Source organism: Paroedura picta, chromosome 1 (assembly GCF_049243985.1).
Source record: "Paroedura picta isolate Pp20150507F chromosome 1, Ppicta_v3.0, whole genome shotgun sequence".
Classification (NCBI taxonomy): domain Eukaryota; kingdom Metazoa; phylum Chordata; class Lepidosauria; order Squamata; family Gekkonidae; genus Paroedura; species Paroedura picta.
Window position 1 is genome coordinate 140,597,943 of NC_135369.1, and position 19,315 is coordinate 140,617,257.

The 19,315-nt window shown below is 42.9% G+C and overlaps 1 protein-coding gene across 1 annotated transcript in view; it reads right to left on the bottom strand.

Annotated features, from left to right (window-relative positions):
• The window catches only part of MEI4 (meiotic double-stranded break formation protein 4), a 145,403-nt gene extending 130,041 nt beyond the window's left edge, over positions 1-15,362 (bottom strand). Inside the window, exon 1 of the mRNA XM_077306299.1 lies at positions 15,228-15,362. Within this exon, the coding sequence (XP_077162414.1) occupies positions 15,228-15,249 (22 nt within the window). The 5' untranslated portion in view covers positions 15,250-15,362. The remainder of the gene's footprint in view (positions 1-15,227) is intronic.
• Positions 15,363-19,315: the final 3,953 nt, after the last annotated feature.

Consider the following 19,315-nt stretch of genomic DNA (forward strand, 5'->3'; position numbering starts at 1 on the left):
GTTGTGGATTGTGGCTAATTTGAACTCCATGCTCCTTGTATCTCCCCATTAGATTACATAAACACAAGCACCAAGGTATTCAAGTCTTTTCTATCATTAAAGAAAAAGGTAACAATTCATTTTTGCCTATTCAGAAAGCCTCACAAAGGCCCATTATGCATGGCCGCCGAAACGGCGATTTCGGGTCACATGGAAAATGCGGAGGGGGAAGACGCGAAGCACACCAGTTATGCATGGGAGGGGGCGCGACGGCGGCAAAACCCAGAGTAACCGATTATGCACGCGGCGATCCCGGTGCCACTTCTGGTTGCGCCCCGGTCACCCGGAAGCTGCGCTTTCTTCCGCGTTTCACTGACGCGGCTTTTTCGGCGGCAAGCACCGAAGCTGCGGTGATTTTAGTCGCCACCATTCCACCCCGAATGTGCGTTATTCCCCCCGTGCATAATGGGTCAAAGTCAAACAACATAAAAAGGTTTCTTTATGACAGCAGATAACACACTAACAGTACAATAAGTGACTGGAGTAATTGTGTGTGATGGACAGTGAATAGTTAATGCTTTGACCCATCAGAGAACCTTGACTGATGGGGATTCAAATGGCATTCTACAGGTGAGACTGTCAGTTGAGAGTAGTAGTTAGAACAGTTAGAGTTCAATTAAGCAAAGTGAAAAGAATTGAGGAGGATCCTGAATTAGGGAAGTGAACCCAGTAGTCATTCCCTGGGGGAAATATCTCCTAATAAAAGGGGGGTGATCCCTATCAAATGTTTATAAAGGAAAATTGGAAGCTGTGTATATCACAAACTTGTGTATATCATTAACTGCCTGCACAAACTTAAGTTATCTGAGAAGCTTATGACTGTTTACTTAAGCCGTGACTGCCAAGAAATCTCTCTCCAGTTTTAAAGACCTATCTGTATATCAAAATAGCTTCTTTATTGTAACAAACTAATTGTTGTATACAGTTATCCAAAGTTACCTGATTCCTATTGCCTGTTTACCTGCCAAAATTAAACCTGATCATTTCCTCACAGAAGCAAAATAAAGCACTTTGTTTTGAATTGACATCAGTCTCTCATTTGCCACTATCAAACATATACAAATGAAGGATTGCTGTCAGTTTCTCAGTTCCCTAGGCAGGGTCAGCTCACATTCATATCCATTTAAACAACAGGGTGGGGCAGATAGAAAAAAACGAAGATGATAAGGGACTGCCTCATTAAAATAAAAGGAAAAGGGGAAAATGGGAAACATACTGTGCAATCCAGCTGCACACTAGACTGCACAGTAGATTTCCATGTTGGATGTAAAGTTTAGTTTCTCTTAACCAAAGTCACATCAATGGAACAGAATTAGTCTACCTGTTCCATTGTACTGCAGTCCATCAAGTTCTTTGACATGGCCCCCTGGGTCCCAGGAGACAACACTAGGCTTCAGCAGGTAACGGGGGTGGGGTGAGGGTGTGTGTATGTATTTGGGGAAGATGTGGAAGAGTTCAGTTCCATGGATGAAGGGCCCCAAAATGAATAAAATTTAGTTAGGAATCAACCCTTCATCCTTAGGATCTTTTTGAAGAATCTGTGAATATTACTGTGACTCCTCTTCTCCACTCCACAAAGTGCCTACCACCCTCTAAGACCTCTCCCTCAGGTTGTGGGTTACACATAGGTCAGGCCATCATACTTACCACCCTTCTTAGCTCTTTAAAAATATAGAGAACAATGACCATTTTACACATCAGGTTGTATCTTTCACTGGCAGAGTCATCCACAGGCAGCTCAACCTCCTGTAATAAACAACCCTCACTCAAACACTTCACTGAGTTATTGTGATTGGGAGCTCATATGCTGTTCCATTGACACACTGCTACCATTTATCCATACCTTAAACATATATAGACCAATATCTTCACTGATACATGTGTTTCTTTACCTGAAACACATAGCCACAGCTATAAACAAACAAGTTAACTTTTATTTATGGTGTGGAAACACTGAAGAAAGTAACATAGTTATACTTTTTATTTCCAATTGAACTTCTGAACTGAAATGGGAATCCTTTATTACACATAAGCTCTTTTCAGCCAGCTCTAAGCAGCTCTACAGTTCCACGCAGCCAAACACTATTATGTCTCTCAGTTCCCAATCTGCAAGCCTCCAACTATTCTCTTAATGGCAGTTTCCCCAACAGTCTACTTACCAACAAGCCATTTGCTCTCATTGGTCCTTCTCAGGGAGTGGATGTTACCTAAAACACTGGGTGCCCCTGGCCAGGAACTTGGGGGTAACTCTGGATGCCTTCCTGCCTATGGAGGTACAGCTCATTTTACCATCTGCATCAGGCAAGGCCACTAACACCCTACCTGTCTTCTGAGCACCTAGCTATGGTGATCCATGCAACGGTAACCTCCAGAATTGACTTCTGTAACTCACTCTATGAAGGCCTGTCCTTGTTTCTGACCCAGAAATTGCAGCTGGTGCAAAAATGTGGCTGCTAAGGTCCTCACAGGAATATTGTGGAGGGCCCATAACCAGCTGATGCTGACACAGCTGCATTGGTTGCCAGTTATGGGCCAGATTAAGTTCCAGGTTTTAGTTTTGACCTTTAAGGCCCTTCACAGGCTTGGACCCACGTATCTGAGGGACGGCCTGTTGCCCTAAGCCCCCCACAGGGCTTTATGCTCTGCAAGCAGTAACTTGTTGTTGATTCCTGGCCCCCAGGAAGCTCGCCTGGCCTCAACTAGGGCCAGGATTTTTTTGGTCCTGGCCTCAATCAAACTGGTGCAATGAGTTCCCAGAATAGCTGAGGGCCCAGTGGGAGCTTCTGGAATTCAGCAGGGCTTACAAGATGCAGTTCTTCCACCAGGTTTATGGTTGAGGCTGGGGTATGGAAGATCTTATGGGTCCCCCTAGAAGAGATCAACACCTGCCCAATCCATTGCCGTTGGTGGATTGTCGGCTTTGTACACTCATGGAGCACTGAGAGATAGCTGTTAATGGTTAGGGGATAGGGGATTTTTTCCCCACTTCTGGGTTATATATAGTTTTAATGGGGACTTTGTTCCGTTGTGGGGTTTTATTATGTAACCCACCGTGAGACAGCTTGCTGGGAACTGCAGGAAATAAATCAAAATAATAATAATAGACAACAATAATAAATTGACATTAAGTACAAGTATGCCTCCAGACTGTGTCCAGGAAAGATACTCAGTGATAGCCAATTCAAAAAAAAATCCAAGTATAGCCAGTTTAACCAAGCATCCCAATATCATTTGCTTTGGGAAAATGTGCAGTTTGCCTAGGTGATGCATGATTAATAACATTAGGGAAAAGGAAGGCCACTGACTTGATACTGGTTTTAAGCAGACCCTATTACAATAAGAGATTTTGGAACTGGTATTTTGAGAAAGGCAAAACATGACAATCTCTTGTTTTTCCAGTATGATAGTAGGATGGAGGCTTCTGTAGAAAAAGCAATAAAGTACAATTTCTTCAGAGTTGCACAGGTATGCTCCTTAATTGATGTTTTCCTGGCATGCACTCATTTTTTAAAGTTTTATCTTTACTTCTCCATTTGCTCTCTAAGCACTTAGATGTTCAGTGATAAATGGCTGAGTGAACCAGAGGATGGTGAACATCTTGCCACTCTGGCAACTAATAAAACTGCAGACAAGTATAAGACAAGATGTCAACTGATTTTGTAACTTCTACCATTTTCTGTGTTCTCTTTGTAGGTTATGGGAGGACTTATATTCAGGCTAACACCTTGATGCATTTGTTCAAGCGGTAGGCAGCTCCTCAAGTAGCAACCTGTATTGCCAACAAAATGGCAATCTTAGGACAGGGAACTGAGGGTGGGAAGACAAAAGAATATCACACTGAGTAGCAGTGTGTGTGAATGAGATCTTGGGGGTACTTGTAGGCTAAAGATGAGCAGACAGTGTGATGCAGTGGTAAAAAAGGCAAATGCAGTCTTGGGCTGCAGCAACTAAGGCAAAAGATGTCATAGTCCCGCTGCATACCATATTGGTCAGACCCCACCTGGAGTACCGTGTGCTGTTCTGGAGGCCTCACTTCAAAAAGAATGTGGACAAAATTGAGAGGGTTCAGAGGAGAATGATAAGGATGATCCAGGGCCTGGGGACCAAGCCCTATGAGGAAAGGCTGAGGGACTTAGCCTGGTGAAGAGAAGGTTAAGAGGGGACATGATTGCTGTCTTTGAAAGGTTGTCACCTAGTGGAGGGCAGGGAAAGGTTCCTGCTGGCAGCAGTATTGGGTTTAAACTTTGTGTAGAACAGTATCTGCTAGATATCAGGAAAGTTTTCTGTATGGCAGTGGCAGACTCCACAGCAGTCTGAGTCCACATGGGAAATACCTGGTGTCTCCCCGGGAAACAAAGCAGTGGTGGATTAGTTCCGTTGTGCAGGGGGGTGGGGGCTGTGGAAGGGTATTTTGCAGGAAGGTGGACCACAATCCCACTTTCTTGTAAAATAAAAATAAATGCTCCAGTCTGCCCCACAGTGCAGCAAAGTGCCATGAAGCTGATTGGGGCATTTTTTGCCCCTTCTGGGCCACTGTAGGACAGGGTGAAGCTGGACTTGGAAGTCCTGGCTCTTCCCTGTCCACACGGGCCTGCCATGGGACAGTCCCTGTTGGCATCCACAGTGGAAAATTCCACGTTCCCTTAGCCCGGGGCTTCTGGAGCCTGATCCAGCCAGGCCAGGGAGGGTGGCAGCTTGGCAACATCATATTTAAATGGGGATTTCCCCCACTTCCATATGACTGCCTTCTCAGCCTTTTCCACCCATGTGGAATCGACTGCCTAAGGAGTTGGTCAGCTCCCCCTCACTAGCAGTCTTCAAGCAGTGATTGGACATATACTCTGGCTGCAGAGGAAAGGGCGCGCAGTAATGGGTTTAATCTACAAGTACAACGATATAGGCTAGATATCAGGAAAAAAATTTCACAGAGTAGTAGTGCTTGCATAAGGATTACAGATCTTCCCAGTAGTTCAGCAGTGGAATAGGCTGCCTAAGGAGGTGATGAGCTCCCCCTCACTGGCAGTCTTCAAGCAAAGGTTGGATACACACTTTTCTTGGATGCTTTAGGATGCTTAGGGCTGATCCTGCATTGAGCAGGGGGTTGGACTAGATGGCCTGTATGGCCCCTTCCAACTCTATGATACTTATCCTTTAGGCTGATCCTTCATTGAGCACAGGGTTGGACTAAATGGCCTGTATGGCCCCTTCCAACTCTTCTATTATTCTAAATGCCAGAATATGAAAACTGAACTTAGCAGAACCTGATCATTAATTAAATAAAGCAAGCTTTATGTTGAGCTTAAATGGTCTTCAATAGCATCCAAGTTGGTTTACTTCATGGTATATATTCTACCTCTTTGCCTGGTTGATATAGTGACTTGTTTTACATTGGTCTCTGTGTCTTTCAAACCATTACATGACCACTTAGGTCTGCCACTTTCGGAGCCTGGGGAAACAAAGAGAAAGAGGCTGCTGGAACTGGATTTATGCGCAAAGCATCTGCCATGGTAAAACACTTTCTGGATCAGTTAGAATAGTTTTCTGGGAATTTTTTTACACTTGCTTGTGATTTCTTTCCAAGGAGGCCTGATCACTCCACCTGAATGTGTTCCATCCAGATCAATATTGGAAGTCCAGCCTATGTTCTTTGAAGGGAAAGAACTTGAGCTTGGTTTATTGGCTTGTTTTTTTAACCCATCACATGTCCTTTTGATACTATTCTATGTGTTTAAAGTGCTGTCATGTCACAGCTAACTTGTGGCATACTTATAGGGTTTTCAACGCCAGAGACAGTTTGCCACCGCCTGGCTCCATGTCCAAGCAATCCTGTGGTCTTCCAAAAAATATTTAATAGGGTCAACCATGCTTAGTTTCTAAGATCTTACAAGATTGCATTAACCTGCGCTAACCAGGTGCATTATTCTATAGACATGGTATCTAGAAAGAACACAAGATATCATAGGAATAAGTAAAAAGAAAATGAATGTATTAATGCAAAATATATACAAATAAAAGTTAAAGTACAGTCAGATGTCAGTTGGACTTTTCCACAACTCAACCCCCAACTCATAAGCAGATTGCTTATGCTACTGACTATTGGGGCATTGGTTAAACACAGCACTTGGCCTCAGAGAAAATAATAACAGGTATAGTGAGTTCAGTAAGATAAAATTATGTTGTTTAGCCTGGATGACTAATGCATGGAAAATAATTCATCACTCAGCACATGAATGATGAAAGTTGTTAAAAGCAACGGTTTCTGAAATTGATTTTTCGGCACCAGCTTCCTGCTTTTGCAGTTTGCCTTTTCTCTTCATAGTCTGACATTAAATCTTTAGCCACAGACACAGGTAAAAAAAAATTAGAAATTAAATTGAAAATGTGACTTATTCATACAAACCCTACAAGTTAAGTTTGGCAAAAGAGGAAAAAATACATAAGGTGTTTTTGTTTTTTAACTATGGGGTGTATATTTTAGAAGCCTGCTAAAATTTAAAAAAAAGCCACCTTAATTTTATTTTCCATACCACAAGTATGCACTTCTGTCTTTACAGTCTGTAAGACGCCAGAGGTCTCAAATGTTGGATTCTGAGAAGCAGGGGTAGAGAGGCCAACCTCCAGGTGGGGCCTGGGGATCTCCCAGAACTACAACTGATCTCCAGACAACAGATCAGCCCCCGTGGAGGAAATGGCAGCTCCAGTGAGTGAACCATTTGGCAACATACCTGGCTTAGGTTCTTCCCCTTTCCAAAGCCACAGGCAAGCCATTCCATCAGAATTGGAGAGAAGCTATTGTACATAGTACTACTGTACACTTCAGTACTATTGTACCTGCTGTTTGGGCCATATCAGCAGATGCACATAACTGCTCGAGCCTCACAGGGCTGAGAGCAAGCTTGGTGAAATGGTTAGGATTGACGGCCTCTAAGCCAGAGATGCAGATTTGCCCAAGGTCCACCTTCACCTAGCTGGTGGACCTTGGGCCATTCACAGTTCTCTGAGCTCGCTCATCCTCACCTATCTCACAGGGTGTCTTTTGTGGAGAAAGGAAATATAGGGGTTTTTAAGCCACTTTGAGACTCCTTTGGGTAGTAAAGGGTAGACTACAAAACCCCAGCTTTCCTTCTTCTTAATACCATGACCTAAACTAGGTGTTTTTCTCTCCAGTCCCCACCCCCATACTCTTTTTTTTTATATCCGGCTGGGCCAAGAGTGGCAGTACCAATAACCCATGATTGGCCATTCTAGTTTTATTAGATCTATAAGCTGCATTTGATGTGGTCGATCACGAGCTACTGGTACACCACCTTGTTGACACAGGGATTGGAGGAACAGCCTTAAAATGGCTGACCTCATTTCTTAAGAACTGGTCACAGAGGGTTGCAGTGGAAGAATATGCCAATGACACCCAGCTCTATCTGCTTATGAAGAACTGGCTGAATCCGGCTCCAAATACACTGACCAGCAGAGCTGCTTAAAGCTAACAATCAAAAAGATGAAGTCCAATGACTGGGTAGGATAGGGTCAGATGAGGAAGAGCACCTCCCCTGCTTTGAAGGAGTGCGATTAACAACTTCATACTCTGTCAGGAATTTGGGAATGATCTTTGACGCCTCTTTAACAATGGAGGCACAGTTCACCAGGCATTCATCCATCTTCGTCATGTGAAAATACTAGTGTCCTACCTGACCACAGAGAAACCTCTCCTAGGGGTAAGCACCACGGAGTAAAACCTGACTCCCTAAATTTGCCTATGAAAGGAAAGGAAAAAGTATGGTGAAAAAAGGGCTGATATTTCACATGTATTATTTGGGGGTATGTGGTCTTGAGCTTTGGGCTTTGTGAAATACATGCCTCAGTCCAACAACACTCTACTGATTTTGATCTCTTAGACTTTTTACAGTTTACAGTTCAACCTCTCAAGTGCCATCTATTTGTCATCTGTGCTCCTTTCTCTGTATCATTTAGCATGAAGAAATATTTTTAATTTTAATTTTTAATTAAAACAGAGCATGATTATGTTTTCATTTCTAGCTGCTGAAAGAATACTCCTCCCCTGAGGAATCTTACTCTCTTAATTATCTTTTGAGATTGTATCTAGATTTTTTTTCTTTGGGAATAATGTTTCGTATGTAATGCATTTATGAACGCAGTGAATTTTGTAAAGAATCTGGAGGGGTACTGTGCTTATAGGTGAATGGTCATGTCTCCCTGAGGCACACAGCAACTTTAAACAACTTCAGTTGAATTCCAGCTACAACCTTGGAAAGTAAGATCTAGTTACAGTTATCCATGCTGTGATCAAATCAAATTAGATAATATGCTCTAAAGGGGGAGAAACTATAGGAAACATTAATTGATATAGAAAGCACCCTGCCATTCTTAAAATAACTGCTTGTTCATTTCTGGGCACAATTTAATATACTGATCTGTATATTCAAAGTTTTAAACAGCCTGGGACTCAGCTACTTTAAAGACCAACTCTTCCTCTGTGTGCCTACCTGACAGTTAAGAAAAGTGTCTCTCATCCAGTGAATTATGGCAGTGGATGACTGTACAGGGCCTTTTTTGTGGTAGTGTCCCGGTTGTGGCATTTCTGCCTCTCCTGGTGCCCAGCTTTAGGCCTTAGTCACCAGATGAAAGGCTTATATATTTTGTCTCATTACTGTGGTAAGTTTCCTCGGTTGTGCCCTCATTAATATTTCCTGCTTTATTGATGTTTAAACATTGTTTTCAAATTGTCTTAAGCAACCAAGAGCATTCAATGGAAATAACGGCAAACAAATATTTCAAATAAATATTTCAGATTCAATGAGAAATATGGAATGGTTAGAAGAAAGCTAAGTTAGCACTGAAAGACATGGGTTGACTGCAAAGTTTTTGTCTCTAGAGCTGACTTATCTGTTTTATTTCAAACATGGTAGATGGTAGAAGACATGCTTACTCATGCGTAGAAAACATAATATGCAGCATTTAATTGAGATGCATTGCCCCAAGAACAGAATGTTTCTTTAATCTGGCACAGAGATTTTAACGAATTCTTTCTTTGCTTTCTGACAGCTAAAATAATGAAACATACTGCAAGTGATACATCTTCGTGTTTCTTGTCTAAAAAGTCTGTATTTTCTCAGGTTCCTAGACATATGAAAAAGTTTATAAAGCCCACAGTATCACCAAGGTATTTGCACATGGGGACAGGCTTGTGTGATTTCTCTGTTGCTGATCTGGCCACCATGGTGGAATGAGACAAGGGAAATACACGGCAAAACACCATTTGTTCCTTCCTTTCCTGGTGCCCAGCTTACTGAACCTTAATCATCAGTTGAAAATCTTGTATATTTTGTCCAGTCACTATGTTGAGTCTTCTCTTTGCTGTGTACTGAATCAGTAGCCACAGCAGCCAGAGGGCCTCCACATGGTGGGTCTCCCTATGCTTCCCTTTCTCAGTATCCTGTGGTGGCCATCCTTCCCCCACTCAACTGTTGTTTTTAAATAATATGTCATTTGCTGATTAAAAAGACAACATACAAATACCATCTGATGATGGGGTAGGGGGAAATGGCAACCATGGAGGACTCAGAAAAGGAAAGGGGCACAGATGTGGGTGGAACTAGAAAGACCTGGACTTTCCTATCCACATGAATGCCATACCAGCTTTGCTGTGATCTATAGAATCAGAGTTGGAAGGGACTTCATGGGTCATCTAGTCCAACCCCCTGCACTATGCAGGACACTCACATCCCAATTGCTCATCTACTGTAACCTGCCACCCCTTTGCCTTCACATAATCAGCCTCTCTGTCAGATGGCTATCCAGCCTCTGTTTAAACATTTCCAAAGATGGAGAATCCACCACCTCCCGAGGAAGCCTGTTCCACTGAGAAACCGCTGTAACTGTCAGGAACTTCTTCCGAATGCTTAGATGGAATTTCTTTTGAATTAACTTCATCCCATTCGTTCTGGTCCGTCCCTCTGGGGCAAGAGAGAACAATTCTGCTCTATCTATATGGCAACCTTTTAAATTCTTGAAGATGGTTATCAGATCCCCTCTCAGTCATCTCCTCTGTAGGCTAAACAGACCAAGCTCCCCCAACCTTTCTTCATATGTGTTGGTCTCCAAACCCCTCACCATCTTTGTTGCCCTCTTCTGGACACATTCCAGTTTGTCAACATCCCTCTTCAATTGGGGTGACCAAAACTGAACACAGTACTCCAAGTGAGGCCAAACCAAAGCAAAATAAAGCGGTACCATCACTCCTGTGATCTGGACATTATACTCCGTTTGATACAGCCCAAAATCCCATTTGCCTTTTTAGCCACTGAGTTGCACTTGTGACTGATGTTCAATGTATGGTCAACTAAGACTCCTAGATCCTTTTTCACACATGCTACTGCCAAGACAAGTCTCCCCCATCTTATATTGGTGTATTTGGTTTTTCCTACCTAAGTGCAGAACTTTACATTTGTTCCTAATCAACTTCGTTTTATTCAGTTTAGCCCACTTCTCAAGCCTGTCAAGATTCTACACAAAACATTGCAGCAAAGCAGGTTTAAATAAGGTCGCAGGGGAAACAGAAACACCACAATACTGTGGGGAAGAGATCTGCTTCCCAGTAGTATCTGAGCTAGGGCAAACAAAGTGTATGAAAGTGATCCTGAACTGGATCAATGCAACTGCTAAAATAAGATGCAGTTAGCTTTATATAATTTGTGCAATCAACTCTTGGTTGAATTACACTCACAGTTTTTTGACCCCATGTACAAAATGATCAAGGGAAACATTCATGCTCACAGCACAACACTGATCGGCTGAAACTTGTCATAAACTGAGGAGTTCACCTTCACTCCTTGGAGCAGTTTTTCAAGTTTAACAGTGATTGGGAAGTTAGAAAAGTTTCAAAAGCATACATTTCTTTAAATAATCTTGGTCTGGATCCAACAGTGTGCTTGCACAAGGATTACAGATCTTCCCAGTAGTTCAGCAGTGGAATAGGCTGCCTAAGGAGGTGGTGAACTCCCCCTCACTGGCAGTCTTCAAGAAAAGGTTGGATACACACTTTCCTTGGATGCTTTAGGATGCTTTGGGCTGATCCTCCATTGAGCAGGGGGTTGGACTAGATGGCCTGTATGGCCCCTTCCAACTCTATGATTCTATTCTATGATTCCTGATATTTTTAATTGAAATAACAATATGGTATTCAGAATTGGAAAATCACTGGGAATGCTGAATTTTTTTGGTTCCATGAGTTTGAGGCATTTAACAGGACCAAGATTCCTTTAAATGCCTCAAGGTCAATTCGCTCCAAGCCAGAGGGCCTTTGGTTTCTTTCCACTCCAAGACTCAACAGCTTGGAGTGAAGTCTGAGCTCCAATGCTTTTAAAAGGACTGAGATCCCTTTAAATGCCTAGCTGGAATCAGTTTACTCCAAGCCAGAGTGGAGTGGGCATTTACCTTCTCTCTACTCTGAGCTGCAAGCCATATGGCTTGGACTGAAGTCTCAACTCTGATGCATTTAAAGAAACATTTAAATTTGGTCTAGACAACAAGGAATAAGATATTTTTGGATATTTTTTCAGATTAGCTGAATGCACATTCTTATTGCACAACGCATGTGGACAAAGGATCTGATCAGATCATATTAAATGTGAGCTGGATTGGGGGAAATCCCCTTACTCCCTGGAGTGAAGGCAATTCTTCAGGTAGGCTCACTGTTTACCTGTTCTTCAGATCCTGCAACAGCAGTGTTTTTAAATTAGGAACTGCCTGCCAACCACAATCCCTATCATACGATGACTCTGCCATATCGAGGAAGAGTCACATGTGGTTCCTGTGTGATCAATGTAACAGAATTTTGCATTGCTAAAATGAACAGACATAAAATTGAATGTAGGACAAACATTTCCCAGGATGTAGGACATCCTAGAATGTAGGACAAACATGGATTGGGCACAACTTTTCTTACCATGTATCTGTTTTACATTGACTTAGGCCACGGCCCTTCCAGCTTAATACCCCAAGTGGAGAAAGATCTTTCCTAACATCTGTGCCCCTCATCTGGAGATTGCACTGTGTGCAAAGACTGTGCTTGAGGACTTCAGCCTTTGAATACCCAGATCTTTTTGTGTTGGGAGTGTGTGACTGTGTGTTACAGGACAACATATAGCTTATTGCAATGGTACTTTGCAGCATTGTCACAGCCCTGCACCTAGTCATGAAACTTTCTCCAGACATGGACACTCTTCCAACCTCACTGATATCATGGGAACTAGCTGTACAGCACTCATCAGCATAATCATTCTGGACCAGGTGAAAAATATGTTTCCAGCAATTAAATAGTGTAGTCTATAATCTAAGTAAAAATGTTACCCAGTACTCGATAAGCAGGCTCCAGAAAACATTTCTGTATATTCCACAATACAAACTATACAATTATTAAGCTAGCAAAACATGTTTTTTTTAAAGATACTATATTATCTAGTCAATAGTTGTGGGCTGGTGCTGTAAGTGCAAATGGCAGGAGGATTGATTTTAGAGTCCCTCCCCCACCTGAAAGACTGATGCTACTCCATCACTCACAAATGGACTAATTCTTTTGCCTACCAGCATCTTAAGCCTATTCTGTTTGTTTGTTTATAGTCTGCCTTTCTCCCCAATAGGGACCAGCAGAATGCAATGTTCTGAGAGATAAACTCAGGACCCCACTAACCCTGGGGGGGGAGGTGACTGAAAACAGTGGAAAGAGTTTCAAGACAGGTAGGAAATGCATAGAATGGGCCAAAGCTATCCAAGATTCATTTTAGGTAATCATGATTCATGGGATGGCAAATTCCTTCTTTATGTTTTTGTAAAAAATCACACAGATTAAAAGATTAAAGCTAAATATATAAAGGTGCTTGGCCCTCAGTTCCCTAATAGGAATTACAGGTTTCTAAACCAAATAAGAAGCTGAAATATGAAACTGAAGTCAAAATTACTAATGTGCATGAATATGGGACATTTTTACTCCTATCTCCTGAATGCATGGCATGATTATTATAACTGCTACATTTTAAGGTGGGGTTACTTAGACTGGTTTGTAATAATGCTGCCAAGTACCATTTCAATTACCACTAAGCCATATGTTGTCCCATCACCCACAGGCACACACTCCAAGCATCAAAGGATCTGAGTATTCTAAGGCTGAGCTCCTCGTAAAAAAAGGTGATTTCTGTTTCTGCATTCTTTTTGCCCAGCCTAGAGTTTTCTGGCCTAGGAAAGCCTCACAAACATCCTGGATTTTCTAGATACAGCATGATGTCTACCACAAAATTAGCCGGACTTTGGGCTGCCCTAGTGGAGCCTGCCGCTTTCAGCAAGTGCCCAAATCTCCCCTCTGCACCCAGGCTTCTGCAGTAGGCTCCCAGGTCTCTCCTGCAGTGTTTGTGACCACATGCAAGCTTTCCAACTTCCACATAAATTTTTCAGGACTTTATATCATACTTATTTGGGCAACCTAAGCTCCACAGGAATCATATTAATATGGTAATAAAAAACACCAATTTTGCTAATTAAGGCATATACTTCAAGTTCCTGTTTATTGGAATAATGCTAATTCATATGAAGGAAGGGTAGTAACCCATTTCTTCTTTCATGATGGTTTCAGTAGCAAAAACCAAAGTGAAAAATAGTTGACGTTTCAAAAGTTACTGGTGGTATGTTGTGCAAGGTTAATATTAATATAAATCAAAATTAATTTGCAAAATAGTGAATATCTCCATAGCAAATTTGGCTATAACATAATATTTAAGTTATTCGTATACCATTCCACAGAAGAATGCAGAAAGCAATGCTAGGTGGATATACTTAAGGCCAAAGTAGACATTACCTCTGGATGCCTATAGCGTTTTAGAAATGAACTCAACCATTTAAAAATGCTGTGATAGTAGAACTGCCAGAGGACGCCCCCCCCCCCCAAGATGGGGACAGGGTTTGGTGAGGCAAGACTTCCCTTTGCAGAAGCCATGCTGATTTTCCCTCAACATGCTTTGTTCCTCTATGTGCTTAATAATTCTGTTTTTAAGTTTTTACTAATTTGCCTGAGACAGATGTAAGGCTGACTGGCCTGTAATATCCCGGCTCCCCTCTGGATCCCTTTTAAAAAACTGGTGTCACATCTGCTACATTCCTGCATCTCAGGGGTTTGATTAGGTGAGTGATAGTACATCCCCATTTTTCAGTAACCCTTAGGGCAGGGGTAGTCAATCTGTGGTCCTCCAGATGTTCATGGACTACAATTCCCATGAGCCCCTGCCAGCAAATGCTGGCAGCAGCTCATGGGAATTGTAGTCCATGGATATCTGGAGGACCACAGGTTCACTATTTCTGCCTTAGGGCCCGGTGTTTCCATCCATATTGCTTCTCTTTGGGTTAATTCCCCTGAAGTTTTCTAACTTATTTGATTCTAAAAATGATCAAGAGTCCCGTAGCACATTAACAACAACTTTAATTTTATAGCTTGCATTTCCCAACTTGCTCAGGGTGGGTAAGATCAAGAAGTTTACATATGCAATTACATTAAAGACTATATAGTCTGCCTGTAGTGCTTATAACTAGAGATGACAGTGTCTGTGAGTTTCTCCATTCTGCCATATTTTGGAGATACTCACTATAACTACATTGTCATTGAGAACCAAGGACTCCAGCTTGGCTCAGAGACCTTTAGCATTAACATATAGACACCTATAACATGTTTTCTTCTCCAGTAACCCTCGCCTCCCGCAGACCCTTAATTACCACACATGGCCCTCATTCACCATCCTATCCTCACCCCCAAGTTCTATTTCACTCCTAACTGTATTACCCTGAGTGTTGATGAAATCATCCCTTCAGGCTCACTTGCTCTAAACCAGAGGCTCCCCAGCTCCTGTCAACATGCTCCCCGAGATTAGTTTAAAAGCTCTTCTGCCATATTTTTGATATTAATTACCAGCCACCTAGTTCCCTCTTGGTTCAGGTAAAGCCCATCTTTTTTGTACAGGTTAGCTTGTCCCAGAAAGTTCCCAGTTCATAACAAGTCTAAACCTTTCCTGCCAGCACCACTTTCTCATCCACTCATTGTGACTCCTAATCTATACCCTCTCCCCTACTGGCTTTCAGCATTCATAATGAGCTAGTCATCTAGAAGTATCTTTGAATGAAATAGTGCTTACCTGGACTAGTATGGATTTCCATAGTAGGACGGATAAAGAAGCACACCACCCTCCTTGCTGATGTGGAGCTTGTATGCCCCTTCTCAGGAAATTCAGACTGGAGTTCTCTCCGTTCCCCCCTCAACCTCCCATGCTCAACTCCACTGTTAGAAGCCATGATTGAAGCACTGTGGGGAAGCCGCAGAGGGATCCTGTCTGCCTTTTCCAGGATGAGCCTGCTAATGAGCTGTGCTTTACAGCTGAGAGCTGTGATTCCACTTCCAGGTTTGAGGCAATAGATAGCAGCTGATGTGCCCCAAATGTAGAAGCCCCACTCAGTACAACCAGAACTCACCAAAAGCTGTGCATTACAGCTGAGAGCTGTTTGTATGTATTTGTGAAAGCTGGTCAGTTACCCAGGCAACCAACTTTAAGGCATAATAGTCTTTAAAAGGAACGAGACAACTTTGGCAATGGCCCCCATTTACAAGATAGAGGCGCATGACATTTCCAGGAAAAAGAAAAACATTGTCTTTCTTAAGCAGGCATAAAAAAGTCACTGAAATGTCCATTGACTAAACTAAAGAAACACAACTGGTCTGAGTTATGGCATAATTACCCATTACTTAAAGCCACTGTCACTAGCAAAGACTACTCAATTTCAGCTCATTTTTGTTATAGGCCTACAATAACAGGAAAGATGTATGTCACATACATTGAAGACGAAACACAAGTTAGAAACAGAGTGCTCTTTCAAGGAGTTGGATAAGAATGTGAAACCAAACTGATCTAATCATTCTGAAGGGATGACTGTGCAGCAAATCAGAAATAAGCAAAGGAATTCTTACAAAGCTATTTTAGATGTGTTGTTGTTGTTGTTAGGTGCAAAGTCGTGTCCGACCCATCGTGACCCCATGGACAATGATCCTCCAGGCTTTCCTGTCCTCTACCATTCCCCGGAGTCCATTTAAGTTTGCACCTATTGCTTCAGTGACTCCATCCAGCCACCTCATTCTCTGTCGTCCCCTTCTTCTTTTGCCCTCAATTGCTCCCAGCATTAGGCTCTTCTCCAAGGGACTCTTTCCTTCTCATCTGGTGGCCAAAGTATTTGAGTTTCATCTTCAGGATCTGGCCTTCTAAGGAGCAGGCAGGGCTGATCTCTAGGACTGACCGGTTTGTTCACCTTGCAGTCCAAGGGACTCGCAAGAGTTTTCTCCAGCACCAGAGTTCAAAAGCCTCAATTCTTTGATGCTCGGCCTTCCTTATGATCCAACTTTCGCAGCCATACATTGCAACTGGGAAGACCATAGCCTTGACTCGATGCACTTTTGTTGGCAGGGTGATGTCTCTGCTTTTTAGGATAATGTCTAGATTTGCGATAGCTTTCCTCCCCAGGAACAAGCGTCTTTTAATTTATTTGCTGCAGTCCCCATCTGCAGTGATCTTGGAGGCCAAGAAAATAAAATCTGTCACTACCTCAATTTCTTCCCCATCTATTTGCCAGGAATTGAGAGGGCCGGATGCCATGATCTTCGCTTTGACTATCAGGCGGCGACTAATAAGGAAGACGCTACTCCTGCTGGCATTAAAATGGCCGCAGCCTTTATTGCTACCTCCCCTCAACGGAGGGTTGGCCCCACACGACCAGGAAGGGAAACCTGAATACCATCCAGCCGTCCGGCTGTTCAGATCACATATTCCTTGTGACGCTCGGGGTCCCCGCCTCACTCCCAGGCGGGAGGGCGGGTCACGCTACGTCACAAGGTATTCCCCCTGAGAAGCAACCTTTAGGAGACCAAAGGGCGTCCGCCTCCATTGGTCTCCCCAGCTGCCTGGCCACAGGCTCCTAACCACCCAGCCGGGTAGGCGGCGCCCTCTGAGTGGCCGGTCTCTGTAAGGAGACCCCCTTCTGCTGGGAGTCCCGTGCGCAGACGGAACCCCCTACCAACAGGTTCCCTACTGGTCGGATACCGCAGCTGCGACAAGAATATAACAACTTTACATACAATTAATCATAACACAGGGCGGGAGGGAGGGTTGCTGTCTGAATGGCTGCGACGCGGAGAGGCCGGAACGCTTCGGCTTCGGCCTTAAATAGCCTACGCCTGGCCTCTCCACGTGACCAGGGCCACGAAGCCCGCCAGCAGGAGGCCGCCGCTTCCCCGCGCCGCCGCAGTGTCAAAAAGTGGCCGCGGTAAGTCTAGTCCTTCCATTCTTGATGTTGAGTTTCAAACCAACTTTTGCACTCTCTTCCTTCACCCGCATCAACAGGCTCTTTAGTTCCTCTACACTTTCTGCCATTAGAGTGGTATCATCTGCATACCAGAGGTTGTTGATATTTCTCCCTACAATCTTGATCCCAATTTGTGACTCATCTAACCCGGCCTTTCTCATGATGTGTTCTGCATACAAGTTAAATAGGCAAGGCAACAGTGTATAGCCTTGCTGAACTCCTTTCTCAATTTTGAACCAATCAGTGATTCCATGCCCGGTTCTCACTGTTGCTTCTTGACCTGCATATAGGTTTCTCAAGAGATAGATAAGATGCTCTGGTATTCCCATCTCTTTAAGAACTTGCCACAATTTGTTGTGCTCCACACAATCAAAGGTTTTAGCATTGCCCTTCTTTGGGATTGGAATCTAAACTGACCTTTTCCAATCCTGTGGCCACTGTTGAGTTTTCCAAATTTGCTGTAGCACTTTTACTGCATCATCTTTTAAGATTTTGAATAGTTCAACTGGAATGCTGTCACCACCACTAGCTTTATTGTTGCTAAGACTTCCTAAGGCCTATTTGACTTCACATTCCAGGATGTCTGGCTCCAGGTCAGTAACTATCCCATCATGGTTATCAGGGATGTTAAGCTTGCTCTTGTATAGTTCCTCTGTATAATTTTGCCACCTTTTAAAAATCTCTTCTGCTTCTGTGAGGTTCCTACTGTTTTGGGTCCTTTATCATACCCATCTTTGCATGAAACGTTCTCTTCATATCTCCAATTTTCTTGAAAAGATTTCTGGTCCTCCCCATTCTATTGTTCTCTTCTATTTGTTTGCACTGCTAATTTAAGAAGGTATTCTTTTCTCTTCTAGCTTTTCTCTGGAATTCTGCATTCAACTGGGTTTATCTTTCTCTTTCTCCCTTGCCTTTCACCTCCCTTCTCTCCTTAGCTATTTGTAAAGCTTCCTCAGACAGCCATTTTGCCTTCTTGCATTTCTTTTTCTTTGGGATGGTTTTACTTGCTACCTCTTGTATGATGTTGCGAACCTCCGTCCATAGTTCGTCAGGCATTCTGTCTATCAGATCTAATTCCTTAAATCTATTTGTCACCTCTACTGTATATTCGTCGGGGATATGATTTAGTTCATACCTGAATGGCCTAGTGCTTTTCCCTACTTTCTTCAATTTAAGCCTAAATTTCGCAACAAGAAGCTGATGATCTGAACCACAATCGGCTCCTGGTCTAGTTTTTAGTGACTGTATAGAACTTCTCCATCTTTGGCTGCAGAGCACATAGTCAATCATCAGATCCTGTGGTGACCGACTGGTGATGTCCATGTGCAGAGTTGTCTCTTGGGTTGTTAGAAAAGGGTGTTTGCTATGACCATTGTATTCTCTTGACAAAATTATTATTTTATTATTTATTTATTACGGTCATTGACCAGCATCAAAGTATCTACAGATATACATTATTACAGAGTTTTAACAGGACATTCGGCATCAGGGAGTTAACAAAGGCACAAAACATTCATACAGCATTTTGACAGTCAGATCATTCAGCATCAAAAGTAGCCAAAGATTTCTTGACAAAATTCTACCAGCCTGTGCCCTGCTTCATTTTGTACTCCAAGGCCAAACTTGCCTGTTATCCCAGTTATCTTTTGGTTTCCTACTTTAGCATTCCAATCACCTATGATGATAAGCACATCATTTTTTGGCGTTGCTTCTAGAAGGTGTTGTAGGGCTTCATAGAACTGGTCAACTTCATCCTCTTCAGCAGCAGTGGTCGGGGCATAGACCTGGATTACTGTGATGTTGAATGGTTTGCCTTGGATTCAAACTGAGATCACTCTGTCATTTTGGGGATTGTATCCCAAGACTGCTTTTCCTA